Source organism: Lepisma saccharinum, chromosome 13 (assembly GCF_977018435.1).
Source record: "Lepisma saccharinum chromosome 13, izLepSacc3.1, whole genome shotgun sequence".
Lineage (NCBI taxonomy): Eukaryota > Metazoa > Arthropoda > Insecta > Zygentoma > Lepismatidae > Lepisma > Lepisma saccharinum.
The window spans coordinates 39,440,210-39,455,606 of NC_139241.1; the positions used below are offsets into that span (position 1 = coordinate 39,440,210).

The window sequence follows — 15,397 nt, forward strand, 5'->3', positions numbered from 1 at the left end:
TCGATATGTTTGTTTGCTATCTAGAAATAGAAAATTAACTGCAACAATTAGCATTAAATTTTATTGTAGTGACCCATCTTTATCTAAAAAACAAATACAAATATATTGTTATAACCTAGTACAGTAGTTCCCAAAGTGTGCGCCGCGAAATGTTTTAATATTTTCACTGAAATAACAGCAATTGTTATGAATATGAATATGATTGAATATGATTGGTCGAAATATGTATTTATCTAGTACTTTTTACATGTAAAATGTTTCTGAATTTGAAATAGGGTGTTTATTTTTTCACTTAAGACAAGCAACATAACAACACTAACTGACCGTTGCAAGTGTTAGATAGGCCTACATCCGATATAAATATCGGATTTTGTTGATTGAATCTGTTTAATTAATGGAGAAATGCTGTTTAGCATTTTAGGTAATACAGATGTAAATATTTTTGAACAGATATCAGTATCAAATATGATCTTATTATGTTAGAAACACATATTTATGAACTAAAAAAGGTGAACCTTCTGAGTAGGGAAAGAATAAATAAGCAGATTGATTAATTGATAATTTTGTTCATAGGGTAGGAATGTCCCACCATAACTAACATAATTGACGATCAACTACATGTACGCCTAACATAGTAAACACTACTGTCCGGGACATTATGTTATAACTAGGGCTAGGATTTTTATGACTTAGCATATTATTTTTGGTAATGGTGATGTGTTCCCTAAATATGTAGAAATTCATATTGTGAAGAAACTCATTGAATTAAGGTGCTTTTTAAGGGCACATTTTGGCATTTTTGGCCATTTCTAAGTAATAAAGCATATTTTGATGGATTTTCGATCATATTCAGCATATTTTCACTTTTTAAAGACATATACAGTCGTTTTCCAAGTGGATTCGTTCTTACTCCCATGTTCACTCGAGCGGGCTATTTTTTTTTTTTTTTGGACTGCAGCAAAATGTTTTTAATTTTTAATTGAAAATTTACAGAAAGTATTCATTGTGCATTTCAACTCATCCGGGCCCATAAAGTGAACTAAAAATAGTACGTATATGAAAATATTTCAGCATAAGTTAGATTGATGTTTGAAACAGTCTAGTTATAAGGGCATATTTTTCAAATTATAGTGCATATTTTGTAAAATTTTTGGTCATAAGAGCATATTTTATTTTGTATATTTCGGTGATTTTTAGGTCATAAAAATCGTAGCTCTAGTTATAACATATTTTTGACTTGGCATCGGATCGGAAACTGTGGTGAGATCTTCACGTATCTTTTGAAAATCAGCCAAAATAGACGAACTTGCTAAGGCATATTTTGACATATTTTACCAATTTAGCGTTTTTACAACATATTTCTTCAATTTTCTTGTAATAAGTCATATTTCTGTATACTTTCGTAATTGTCTTGCATAATAAAAGGTTATCTTATAATTTATTCTTCATACCTTTGGCACAACATTTAGATTATACTATCAATGGCAGGATAAGGAAATTATGGACAAAGAAATTACGCGTAAAAGCAGTTGCAGTCTTTTCTTGACTGGTACAGAACAATAATACCTCCCTTCGTTTTATCCCGCCGGCATTTGATTTCAAATTCTATAGCCCCCAAAAGTCTGCTTGTGTATTGAATGCTGCTACAAGATGATATGTGCATTGTGGAACGGAAAATAATATTGAGTGTAACACGTGCTGACAAGAATGTGGTAGGTTGTTTTTCAGATTTTATTTAGTTAAAATCCGCCCAAAAAGTTGTGTTTGTGTATTAATTGCCTATATTTACCAGAACTGTAGAGATCTGCTTTAGTTTCCACGAAGGTGTAAATCTGACAGAATAGTAAATGAAACGTAGAATAATTGAAGTGAACCTCAAGATATTTTCAGTATTTTCCCACTACATTCTTTGGTTAAATGTATTCTGACTTCATTTAATACCCCACCCAACCCCAGTCGATCTTGTCACGTACCCACGCGTCCGGCTCCTTTGGACTCCACAGGTATCGTTACCTTCTTTGATCGGACACTGTTCTTAAGGGTAAGGTAACACCTGATCCGTTGCCAGCGATACAGGTAGGAATCTTCCGTTCTTAATCCTTGAACGGCTTGTTTCTATCTATTGATTAATTTTATTCGATGCTGTTGCTGTTTTCTCGATCACAAATCTTTGATTTGATATCACCAGCCTTATATGATACCGCTATTCCAAGCTGTAGCTTTACGTATCTTGAAATAGCTGCTGCCTGTGAAAAGATCAAAATGCTTGTTAGCGGTGAGAAAAAGGTACCCGAGTGAGAACCACAGTTCGCCTTAATGAAGACTCTGCTGGTGATTTAGTCGAAAGGTCCTGGTTGGATTTAGGTGAAAACCTCATCCCCTTTCCAGGTTTCCGAAGTGATCCTCATTCAGCTAAGTCGTCTTCCAACGGACGAAAACCCTGTTGGTGGGACTTTGGACGAAGTGAATACGAGTGAAAATGACATATGACTCCCAATACCTATCAGATTTTCCTCGCTTTTATAGGGGAAGCCTGTTTATTTCGTTGTCATACGACTTTCGGCTGTTTGAGGTAACTAAGGATTAAATTTAGCTTTTAGCTTTTCTGGCTATTCATAATTTATAAATAATATATCAGGATTATTCTTTGAATTTTATTAATCCTTTAAACAGATAATTTTCTTTAATATTAGTGGCATAATTAGTTTTGCTAAAATATAATTTCCATGTTTTAATATTGATCTTCATAATGTTGAGAATTGGAAAGCGGCCGTAATAGAGGAGTGTCCTGAATACATAAACTTGATAAATCGGCGTTCATACAGGTGAATCCTCATAATTGTCTTACATAAACGTAACTCTCGTAGAGGGGTACCTGTCAATCTTCCCTGGAAGATACTGACTTCCCGTGTAATGATAAATTCGAAAGTACTGTTCTGCATTTTTTTTGGCTTTACTTGGAATATTTCTGCATTTGCCTGACATTTTTAATTTTATGTGACATATTTTTCAATGTTATGTCATAATTACATACATATTTTACAGTTTTATACGACATAAAGTTCCTGGGCCTAGTAATCACTAATTATTATCGGTAGTAGGCCTACTCGCTGACCGAAATATTAATGTTATAAGTTACTGTGTATACTGGCAGCAGCCTGGTATCCTATTCGTTCTGCCAGGTCATGGTATCCAAGAATTGAGATGAAGCAGGATGAGTGATGAAGCTGAAACAGTGTGTCTTAGCCTGCGCAGCGGTGAAGAATAAGAAACAATACGGACAGCGGTTAAATTATGTTGAGCATCAAATAATTGAATAGGTAATAAAATATATGAAGATGAATGAAATATATAAAGCGTTTAGATGATACAAAAAACATGACTTAGCTTCAAACATTCCGCAATTCAACAATAAACGGAGGTTTCAAAAAAGTTAATGTACTTCCTTTGAGAAACAGTTCATGATAAGGAAAACTTTAATTAGAAAAAAATACTTCCTCTGTGGCCGAGTGGTTAGCACAGCGCGTACGACACCAGGTACCGATTTGAATTCATCATCAACAGGCAGAAAAGCGGCGCATATTAACGAAAATTGAAAATTAAATTGTCCACATTTTGAAACAAAAAAATCTTACCAACTGTGATAGGAGAAAAGTTATACCATTTTAATGGATCACAGCGGAACGATCTTAGCTTACACTAACAGCTAAGCCTCATATCGTCAGAATCACTCATTCATCATTTGCTGAAATTTTACTTACTACTTATTCCATGTCAAGGTAAAGAAGAGCGAGACGCCAAAGAAATGGAAACATTATAATTAGTCCTTTTCAACGTCATTAAAAGTGATGGGCATACTAGGTGTTATGTAGATATAAACACTTAGTACATGAGAATCCTTGAGTTACTTGCACTTCATATCTACAGATTCTTATTGTTATGAACATTTAGGAATATTCGAAACAGGTTAGATGTACTATCAAACTGTTATGAATTTTGACAAACATAATTCAAAACTTTTAAAACCCAACATAATTGAACGCTACTAAAAACCAAAATTGTGGCCTTGGATAGAACTTTTATACTTATGCTAATATTTTTAAATAAAATTTGCTTGAAAATACAAGCTACAAGGAAGAAATATATGGGAAATAATGGTGTGAATAATTTTTGAAGTGACAATCCTAGAGTTTGATTTTCGTTTATAAAATGATTTCGCGTCAAGCCTGCACCCTATCGAACATATTTGTTGGGCTTTTCTTGGAACAATTTATTGGTTGATAACTATGAACTGCATTTTCTGTAATATATTTTTAAGCTAAGAAATGTTTTCCTAACTAGTACCTACCTATGTATAATATTATTACTTAATTAATTTATCCAAAATGAAATTAAAAACTATCTGTAATGTTAATTATTGTTTGTCTTATGCTTCCAATAGTAACTGTCAGAGAGTAAAGTTTTATTTGATAAGAACATAATGATATTATTTAACGTGGAAAAGATTTTCCTTTTCTGCTCTATTGAAGTTGGCAACCTGTTCATTGGCCTGACAAATCGTTGCCATTAAAACTTACATGCAATGAATGTAGAGATCACTTGCTTGTGCTTGTTTATCTATGGCCGAATTTTGAGGGTCATATTATACCCTCTTAATGCTATTTTTTAATTTTACAGAAAAGCTAGATAGGTTCAAATTTATGATTTTAGTTTGATGTTGCATGAGTTTCAAGCGCTAGCAGGTTTGCGCATGCGCAACTGAAAGAAAGCAGTTTATTAGGAAGAGATACTCTGCAAAATCAGATAAAGCATGCGCAGAAGAACGAAAAGTAATTTGTGGGATGAACCTCGTCTGCAACGATGCGCAGTGCCATGCGCAGAAGTTCGAAAAGCGAACTATAGGAGGAGCATCGTCTGCAACGTTGCGCAGTGACATGCGCAGAAGTACGAAAGAAGTACGAAGGGTTGCTTCTGCAACTTAATATAAACGTGTTCGTACCGTGTGAATTTTAGCAAGTAAAAATCCAAGTTGAAATTTGTCTACCTAAAACTGGTTTCAGAGCTTCTGCAAGTGTGTTCTCATTTGATTGTCTGCTTCTAGCTCCATTACTCACCTGCTTCCTCTCCACTTGGCATCTCTAACAAACAATACCTTAGATAATGTAAGCTACTCACCCTCAGCACCGTGGATATGGAGTCCGTCAGGAGCCTGAGTGGGCTAAAGAGTCCTCCCTCGTTTCGTCCATCCTGCCGAATAGAAAAATGAGCTCCTGGTGAGCAGTTGTAACAATCAGGACTTAAAATACTCACTCGGGCTATCAGTATCTTCTTCACATGGAAGAGCAGTGGCGTATGTGAGTAATTGTAGTATGTACATAGTTTTTTTTACAAGCATGCACTTGTAGAATGATCACTAGCAGATATGACCTCCTATGTGCCAATCAGATTATTTGCAAGTCCATTGTTCGATATGCTATAACTATATTGTATACTCTGCTACACATCTGCAGAATATGTTTTTTGAAAAGTGATCAAGAAGTGGATGTCATTTAGATATAGACCCTACATACTGTATATGAGTACTAAAAGCCTTGGATTCCGAGAGTACTCTCCACTCCATCCAGGTGTAACACAATGAAAGTGATTTAATGGCGCCATATGGCCATTCTGAAAATACCTTCGCAACATGTCCATTTTTTAAAGATTTTCAATGCAGCATCCCCAAACATACTGGATATCTACTGGATAACCTTTGTATATCCATGTGTCCGCTATTTTAAAAATCCAATAGCTTTTCTGAGGAGATATTATTGACAAGATGATGTAGGCAGGAGGTAGGAACTTCTCGAAGGTGCGTTATAAAATGTCAATAACATGTGACAATTTGATCTCTTTCTGCAGTATGGCATTTCGAAAGTAAATGTACCAGGAATTATGAAAAATGTTGTGCAATAAATCTCATTGCCTAACGTAAGTCTTAACAGTCATACAAATATGAGTTGGCATTTGTTTTTTCGCTAATATGTCGATGAAACCAATTCATATTTACAGTTTGTATGGTATATACATGCTTGAAGATGATCATGTTAATCTAAGTAAATAATATCAGTACATTAGTAGGAAAACACGAAATGAATTGACGAAGAAATTATGCATATATCCACACCCACACTCCAGCACATGTGTTCCGTTAAACATATCAGATTTATAAAGTCAGCAGACCATTCTCAACATTTCTTTAAGATCCCTGCTACTCTTCACGCCAAAGGCCCTCGGTTCGAATCCGGGAAAAATGCATGTGTGTTTCCTTCATAATTCATTTTCGTAGTCGCGATAAGAAGAAAGATCTACAATATAATAACTATATTCATCTCTAGTGCAAAGTATACTAATATTCTCCAACAGCCTAGATAGAAGTATCAAAGGGTTTAGATCAGTTGCGATTCAAGGCCATACTAAGTATGAACACACAACGCCCTCATTGAGATGGTTACCGTTAGCCGAAAATACATTTTACCAATTGTTTAGATCGCTCTCCGACGCCAAGGGTCCCGAGTTCAAATCCCGCTCGGGCTTGGTTGTTTGTGATTGTCCCTTCATCAATTTCATCACTCATCTCCATCTTTGGAAATTAGCCAAGAGGCCCAAAACGCGAAGTAAAATAAACTAAATCAATCAATCAAACCAATTGTTTTGACACCAATGGTAGTGTCGAAAATACTGTTAAAAAATGTCCGTTCTTAAATTTGTGGCTTATGATGTTGTTCGGAAATTTGTTTTACTATGTCGTTAATATTTGTTCGTCAATGATATCGACAAAATCGTATTATTCAATTTGTAAATTAAAATTTGGCATATTTATGTCAAGCTGCGTGTAAATGACAAAATAAATGCATATCATACTAGTGATCATTCTACACTTGTTGAGTCATACAACCTTATTACAAAATATACTTTACATTTATACATACTTTTGTAATTCGTAGTACACACTTAATGTATAGTTTTACAAAAAAAAATACAGGTAGTCTACTAAGAAGAGCATCATGTGAAAAAGTGACTTTTAACCGGAAACTGATCGTGGGTAGTTCTTATCTTTAAATAATTTTAAGTACCACAGCTTCAACGTTTTATTTTTTTTATAAAAATAATTGCCTTACATTCATAATCGAAAATGCAATACGATCTTTTCAGCCCCTTAAAGCTGTTGGTTTAGTTTCAACTACTTTTTTTATCTGTTTATACTAAAATTGCTCTGGAATTGTGTATTACGTGGTCAATGTCGTTATCCTCGACACAAAATATCAAATTTTATTGTTAATGCTGACTCTAATGATGTTAAGTCAACAGCATGTTATGATTTGAGTGACGTTTCTTATAGAGCTCATACACTGAAAGACGTGTTACCTATGTATTCATTTTTACGACATGCAGAATCAAATGGAAGCATTCAAACTGACGTCATGTTCAGTGTGAATGTCTTCATTGTTTTTGTTTTGTTTTTTAAATGAAAGGCATGAATTATTCTTTCAGGAAGTACTTAGTGTGTTGCTTCGCTAGAGTGCGACACCATAGGGTGAGCGAGGACACCTAAATGTCCCATGCGAGGGCATTTAAAGAAAAATCAATAAGAATAGTTCACACATTGATCGTTTTTACTGCCCTACCAGGAAGAGTAGAACCTTCTGACGCTGTTGTCAATCCTAAACTAGCGAATAAAGAGTGAGGGGTGGAATGAGACGCTTGCCAAATAATAATGCCCCTTCGGCACCTTTATTCAATAATAAGTGGTTTTATCTTCATGAAAGGAAAACCGTACACAGCGCAAGAGACATATTACTTAAGGTTGTTGAAGGTTTTGCCAACGAATCAGGGGAAGGTAGTTCTAAATATGGCATATGAATACAAGAGAAGGGGGAGATTTTCGTCTGCGGTGACTGCGAGGGATCTTCCTCTTCGCGCAACAGATTTGCTACCTTGTGTTCTGACGTCAGACGAGGAATGCCTACGAGGTTAGGTTAAGCCTGTTAGGTTAGGTTCCATTAACATAAATACAATGAAAAATTATTATTTAGGCTGAGAGAACTAGACATGGCTAGCCTAACTTAACAACGTAGGCATTTAGCCTAAAATTAAAAAGCCTTCTCCCGTGACGTCAGAACACAAGGTTGCTCAAGTGTTGTGCGATGAGTGAGACCCGACTGCGAGGGAAGTGAACAAATGTAGGTGTAAGGGGAGGAAGGGGTCAACCTCTTTCCCACGTAGTACACCCTGGACTACATTTTGCAGACTAACGAGGCTTTGGCGTCTGGACTCGCAGCCAGTACATCCTTTATGGAACTTTTGATGTGTGTTGTCCTTGTATGTTTGTCGTTGTCTTTTCCTCAAGTTCACATTACTACTTATCATCTATGCGATTTGAGAAAAGTGACTGAAAAGCAAAGGAAACTGAATAAATCAATCAAGGAGTGAACAAATGACTGTCTACCTTAGTTCGTGAGTTGGCAGCAGTATTTCTCTTCCTGGCACCACTGTATTGGAAAGGGGTATATATATATATATATATATATATATATATATATATATATATATAGAGAGAGAGAGAGAGAGAGAGAGAGAGAGAGAGAGAGAAGGAAGAGGAAAATATTCTTAGAGTGATGGAGCGACTGAAAATAATGCAAATAAACTCAATGAATGAATGAAGTCAAAACCGTGGATGCGTCAACACTTAGCCTACTTACACCCGTCACATTATACAGGATTAAGCCCATATCATAATAAAAATCAAGAAGTGTATCTGAGAACTAAAATTTCCTTACCCAGGTTACAAGCCGAGGGGCACTCATCACATATAAGGACGTAATATAGGACAACACACAATCCTTCAAAGTATTATACTGGTTGTAGATCCAGATTCCAGAGCCTCTTTTGTGTAAGAAATGCTGTTTCTTGGGGTGTGTTGTGTGAACGTGAGGTTGACATTTAGATGCTTACAGGAAAGTTACTACTTATACCACAGAAAATATACTGAGAGATCGAGACGAAAAAAAGAATAATGGGAAAGCGAGAGAGAGAAAATGGTGATAAAGAGAGAGAGAGAGAGAAGGCAAGACAATGATTACATATTATCAATCACCCCCTCCACATCAGACCCCACATGAAAACATTTCGTTCACCCATGACGTCACTGCTTCTTTCAGTATGTGAATGAGCTCTCTTACTTTCAACACGCCAGAAGTTCTGTTAGTATTCACATGATATAACATAATTTATTTCCCGTAGATTATGCACATGTGCTGTATTGAAGGAACAATTTGAAAATAAGACTTTGAGAAATCGAAACCTAGCACTCTTTCGGTTATAAAGAAGTGTTATTCTCTATTAATGAACAGCATATTGTTTTCAATAAAAATAACAAATACGAAACAGTTGTAATGTAGATATATACATTTAGTTTTTCCACTAAATGCTAATTTTCTTCAAAATACTATTAGATTACGATCAGAATAACTTAAAAGTAGTTATTAAAAATAAATAATTGTTAGGAGTGCCATCTTCCGTCATATTTATCAACATGCTCTGTACCCAAAGGTTGCTGCTGACTCCGACAAAATTTCATGCATCTACACTCTGTCTCGGGAATCTGTGGAGCAAGGTCGAGCATAATGATAGAGAAGGGGAGAAAGCGAGAGTGGGTGGAGCTGTAAACGACTGGTATCTGCAGTCACGTTGCTCCTCCATGGAATCCCTTTCCCTTTCACGCGTTCTCGAGTCACTACTTGTGCACACTTGCTTTCATTCGCTTGATACAGAAATTCCCGAGACAGACAATAGGAATAATACTGGGTTATTAAACTTGCACGAGCATAAAGTTAGTATCTATCCTAGTTGAAATTCACAAAATAGCATGTAGTGTATTCTTGTACTGATTACTCTTAATAGAGGTCTAGAAAGTCGTTAATCATTCTGGAAACGAGTACACAGTCCAAAGAGACTGTCAATTTATGGTTCACAAGGGAATCACAAATACCGTATTTCACCGCATAATCGGCAAACTCTGTTTTTCACTCCACAAATTGGTTTATCCCCTTTCATCGCTTAATCGTCGCATTGGCGCGTCAGTTAACGAACCAATGATAGCGGAGCAGAATCTTTGGACACATATTACATTTTGTTCACTTAGTAAATTTTCTCAAGTATAATATTTCGACTACAATGCACAAACCAATAAGAACTAATATGTTAACTATTTTACAGAAAATAAAAAAGAATCGCTATACTGTCACGAAGAAATCATGTGCGTCGATTGGGAATATTCAGTTCTAACACATACGCTAGTAATCTGTGCATCCTAGCACCAAAGGTAGTTTAGTAATAAATCATTTTTAAGTATCGGCATTTTTTGTTTTTTAAAAAAGGCTTCACATACATTTTTGCAAAAGAAAATGGTATAAAAATGTGACGATAATACAGTGAAATACGTCTGTAGAGATATATTCTGAAGGAAAAAGCGTTACATATAAACAAATTATCAGTAAAACTAGTTCCTCAACATGATAATTTCATATTGCAAATTAGGTCTTGATCCACAAACTTTTGACCCCATGTCACTAATAGTTTTAGTCATCGTTGTACAAATTTGTAAAAGTCTAATTCGTCATGGAATATAACAATAACCGAGTGTATGCCTGAATGTAATATATTTTTAAAAAAATTAATTATGGACATCGTACATTAGGATTTTAATGTAGGTAACTTAGTATTTAGTTCAACTAGCTTGCAATTTACTGTCACTAACCTGAGCATCTACTTCGTCTTCAACTCTGTAATAATTCTTAGTATTATGCATGTTATTTAATATTTTAGTGGTCACTTGGAATTAACTGCAAGCACAGTACTTTTAATGATTTATTTAATTTTATCATAAATGGGAGGAAGGAATTGCCTCTTTCTTTGCTATTACCACATATCATGTATGCTCATATTATTCGCCAAATTTACCTTAATGATGTGATTGTGAAATGTTAACCAAATTATATTAAAAACATTTTCGTCTAACCTATTCACCAACTACATTTTTAAACTTTAACCTTAACAAAGGATTTTATACATAATATTTATATTATGATATTTGTTGATTCACTTAGATTCATACTTTTTCCCCAATGAATTGATATTTATTTAATCCTGTGTATAATCATATTGAATAACTGAATATTACAGTTCTGTGTTCACCAGCGTCTATATTGCTTACTTTCTACTTTTATTTCTAATTAAAGTTCATTATTTTCAATAAAACAATTAAAAATTGTGCAGATATAATGGAAATATAAATTAATAAATTGAAATTGTAAAATGATTCACTTTAGCGCCATCTATGTGCTGTAATCATACGATAACAGTACGGAATACGATATTAGTTTGATTCTGTATAAGAAAGCAAATAATTCCATTTGCTCACTTTCTTCCACCATATTTTCACAAGTCATCTATTTCAAGCCTTGGGTTATTAGTGTAAATCTTCCCTAATTCTTCACAACAACATAAGCTGAATTGATAAGGCAAGACTTGAAAAGTGCATCGTGGAATATTAAAGCGTAATATTAAGCAAAATGTTCGTTTTTTTTGTATACAAGTGTGTGTATATAAACGAGGGTTAATTAAAAGTATCGATCCCAATGAAGTGTGCTTCTATGGAGGGAACACATATATTTATGTCACGTGTATCACACCCAGTTGCCATGGTTATGAATATCTTGATCCAACTTCCTTTGCAGTATTTTGGATGCCAAAATATATAATTTGTGAATCGAAATGTTTGGAGCACTTTGTAAAGCGCTTTTACATGTCGCCAAAAGAACTGTGTCCAAAACTTTAATTTATCCTGGAAAAAGTGGCTAAAGATATGTTTATAATTGATTAAATCTTAATTTAATTTGCATTTAATCAAACAAAACGTGTTTCAAATTATATGTATGTATATATTTTGTGTTTTCATATGACGTTGAAGGCACATAAAAGTTCGGATCACACTTTAAACAGTAAGTCCAGTCCCGATTAACCTATCTGTGCATAAACTGAATGTAAATTACAAGGGCATTAATGCTGACCGTCCCCTTGATCATATGCAACACTATGCAACATGAACGTCGAGATAGTTGCCAGCGAACTGGCTGTACCATGCCTGTTTATTTCCATGTACTGCTGGTTGCATCGTTGAAAGCATTCAGTGGTTTATGAAGGTCTTCACAAAATCTGAAATACCACTTTTTTGGCTCCACATGATATTCGTTTTTTTTTTTTTTGTTTTTTTCATGTGCACTGGGTAACCTTGTGCTGTTTGCGGTTGGTGAGTAACTATTAAAAATTTACACGATGCTAAATTTTGGAGAGAAAAAATAGTTGATTTAGCACTGTTACAAGCTTTACCCTTGCATTGTTAATTATCAGATACATCTCTACTTGTATGCATTGTTAATTACGAGCCTACCAGTTTCAACCAGATGGTTGTTCAAACTTATATTGTTGGTTATTTATCGATCGGAGTTTGATCGTATTGGCATTAATCCTTTTATTATATTATTTGTTGTTGTTGAGTTGGTGTTTTAAGTCCACTTTATGCACAGTATGGCTAATCGGGACTGGACCTATAGTTTAAAGTGGGATCCGAACCACTTGTGCCTCCACCGGGTATCGAACCCGGGATCCCTTGATTACAAGGCAACGACGCTACAACTGCGCCAAGGGGAGGCCCTATTATATTATTTAATGACTACAAAAGTTTGAACATCATTTCAGTTACATCATTGCATTGTTGTTTTTAGATTCCTCCTCCAGTTTGAACATGTTGGATTGTACAACCTCATTATTGTGGTTTATGTGTCTGCCACAGTCATTTATGTTATCATGTTGATGTTCACTTGCCTACTGCAGTTTGAACTTGTTTCAATTTTTAGAATTGTGTTAAAGTTTAAGTGTCTACTCTGGTTTGAACACATTAGAGCCTGTGTTGCAATTTTTATAAGTAAATGCTGTTACACGTCTAAGGCTGTTTGAACATGTTAAGATCCAATTCATTACTTTGTTGTTAATGTACCTATATAGGCTATATGATACTATATACGTTCGAACATGTTAGGGTTATTTTAGATACTAGAGTTTCAATTCGTTTTGATTTATTCATTACATTGCTATAAATGTGTGCTCTAAAGTTTTAACATTTGATTTATTCATTGCACTTGTTCTAATTTGTGATCTAAAGTTAAAACATGTGACGATTAATTAATTACATTTCTTGTGTAAAGAGTTTGAACCAAATTATAACATGTACCATTTTTATGTTATTTAGTTTCCAGAGTTTGAATATATCAGGATTAGTTTCGCTACATTATTGTGTACGTTTCTTTACAAAATATACTACATATTAAACATGTCATGATTTACACAATTACATGTTTATGTGTGTCTATACAATACTACTTGTTGGGCATGTTAGTCACTCATTATCCCTTAATAGTCCAAATTACGTCACAGTGTTAGCACTTTTATTTTGTTATAGTGTCCTTTGTACACAGTCTCGAAAGTTTAGTTATCAAAAATACAAAGTTAGTCATCAACAAGTGTCCATTCCTTGAGGTTAGTATTAGTTAAGGAACTGTGGTCCACCTTCCAAGTCCAGTTAGCTTGAGTGTTAGAATTAGCGACTTTGATTCCAAGGGTCTTCGCGTCAAGGTGTGCGATCAGTCAACAACGTCCGTGATTGGCCCACTTGGTTGTGACGGCGTGTGGAAGCTTTGATTCTCTAGTTTTCTTCCCTTTTATATCATACCGTATCGGCCGCTGGTGAAGATGAGTTGTCGCCGCCCTCATCCGGGCTTCCTGGTGGTGCACCACCGGAGGAACCACCAGAGGAACCACTAGCACCAAGGACGAATCGCAACAGGGTGCCTATAAGGTCGCTGCCGCTTCCACCCTGCCGTGTGCCGTCTTCACCTTCCTGAAATTAGTGAATAGATTGTTTGTTAGTCTCCTAAAGCTACTTCACCAATAAAATGAAAGTGTTTTAGTAATATTTGCGTACCTTAATTTGACATTATCACAGTGTCATGACTAGTATCTTCAATATAGAAAATCTCAATGGCTTACAGATAAACACGTTATAGCAAACCCAAACATTCCACAATAACTTAAATCTAGTATGTATCCCTATGAAACCTAAGTGTATCGACGGAGAACCATCACACCTCTAAATGAAGTTGACTTAATCTATGACCTTGAAACGCGACCAACCCGCAGGCGTTTGCCTCAGTGTAGGGTAACTGCGTGTGCCACAAACATTGTAATGAGTTGAACAGCTCGTGTTCATTGTTCGTGAAACTGGCGAACAAGTTCGTTTAAGCAATGTGAAAAGGCATTTCGGAATACCCAATGTAACTGGAAGTTGCTGTGATTAGGGATGTCACACTGATGAACATGTCTTTGCCAATTTGTAGACTCGCATACAAAAGTGATTAAATGCTTGAAGGCTCCGCTTTCAGCATATGTTCTGGGCAGATCTTGTAATAATAAAGGTTACTCACATGATTTTTTTCCACAGGGAACCGTACAAGAATTAATTTATTGATGAATGTGTGGGTTTTCTAGCGAAGCATTGAATAATAATTATTATACACATACAATTACACAAACGTGAAAAACGTTTTATATTCCGAGAGGTTTTCTCAGCGCGGAACCAAGTGAAAGCGAAAAGCAACCAGCCCCGGCCTTCAGCAGGAGCCTGTCTTCCTACCAATATACGCCTCTCGCCTCTCAAAGTTCTCATAAAGTTCAAATAAAACGCTTTGCACAACAGCCCAAGGGAAAGGCTAACGAGATTTCTGAAGGCTTACACATGTCATGGCCCCGATTCTGGATCTTTAGATTGAAGGGATTCTCTCACACAGAACGAGGATTCCTGTCACAACTTGTGCTCCTTCCCCTCAATGCCAATAACACATATCCCCAGATCGTGTCATAATACCAATAAATGTTTGAATTTGCTTTGTTTCCACTTTTGGCAAATTGCGATGATGATGATGATGATGAGTGACGATATGAGGAAATCGATGAAGAAACAATCACAATAACACCAATACGCAGGGCGAAAATCGAACCTAGGACCCCTGGCGTCGTAGCGCGCTGTGCTAACCACTCCCCCACGGAGGCCGGCCATAAAGATTTTTTTCTTACTGAAATTTACTTCTTTTTAGAATTACTTAACACTTTACTTCAACCACTCCTAAAAATTGTTGATTTTCTTCATCTAACGGATTATATGTTACAGTAGATACTAAATGTGACTTGGAAACAGCTAAAGAAAATTAATTACTAAAGAAATACAGTAAAACCTCGTAAATCC

At 35.5% G+C, this 15,397-nt stretch overlaps 1 protein-coding gene across 1 annotated transcript in view; it reads right to left on the minus strand.

The window, feature by feature from the left end:
* LOC145996754 (uncharacterized) overlaps positions 1-15,397 on the minus strand; it is an 80,753-nt gene that overhangs the window by 4,785 nt on the left and 60,571 nt on the right. The window contains exons 4-5 of the mRNA XM_083133283.1: positions 13,829-13,996; positions 5,176-5,247 (exon numbers count right to left, since the gene is read on the minus strand). Of these exons, the coding sequence (XP_082989409.1) occupies positions 5,176-5,247; positions 13,829-13,996 (240 nt within the window). The remainder of the gene's footprint in view (positions 1-5,175; positions 5,248-13,828; positions 13,997-15,397) is intronic.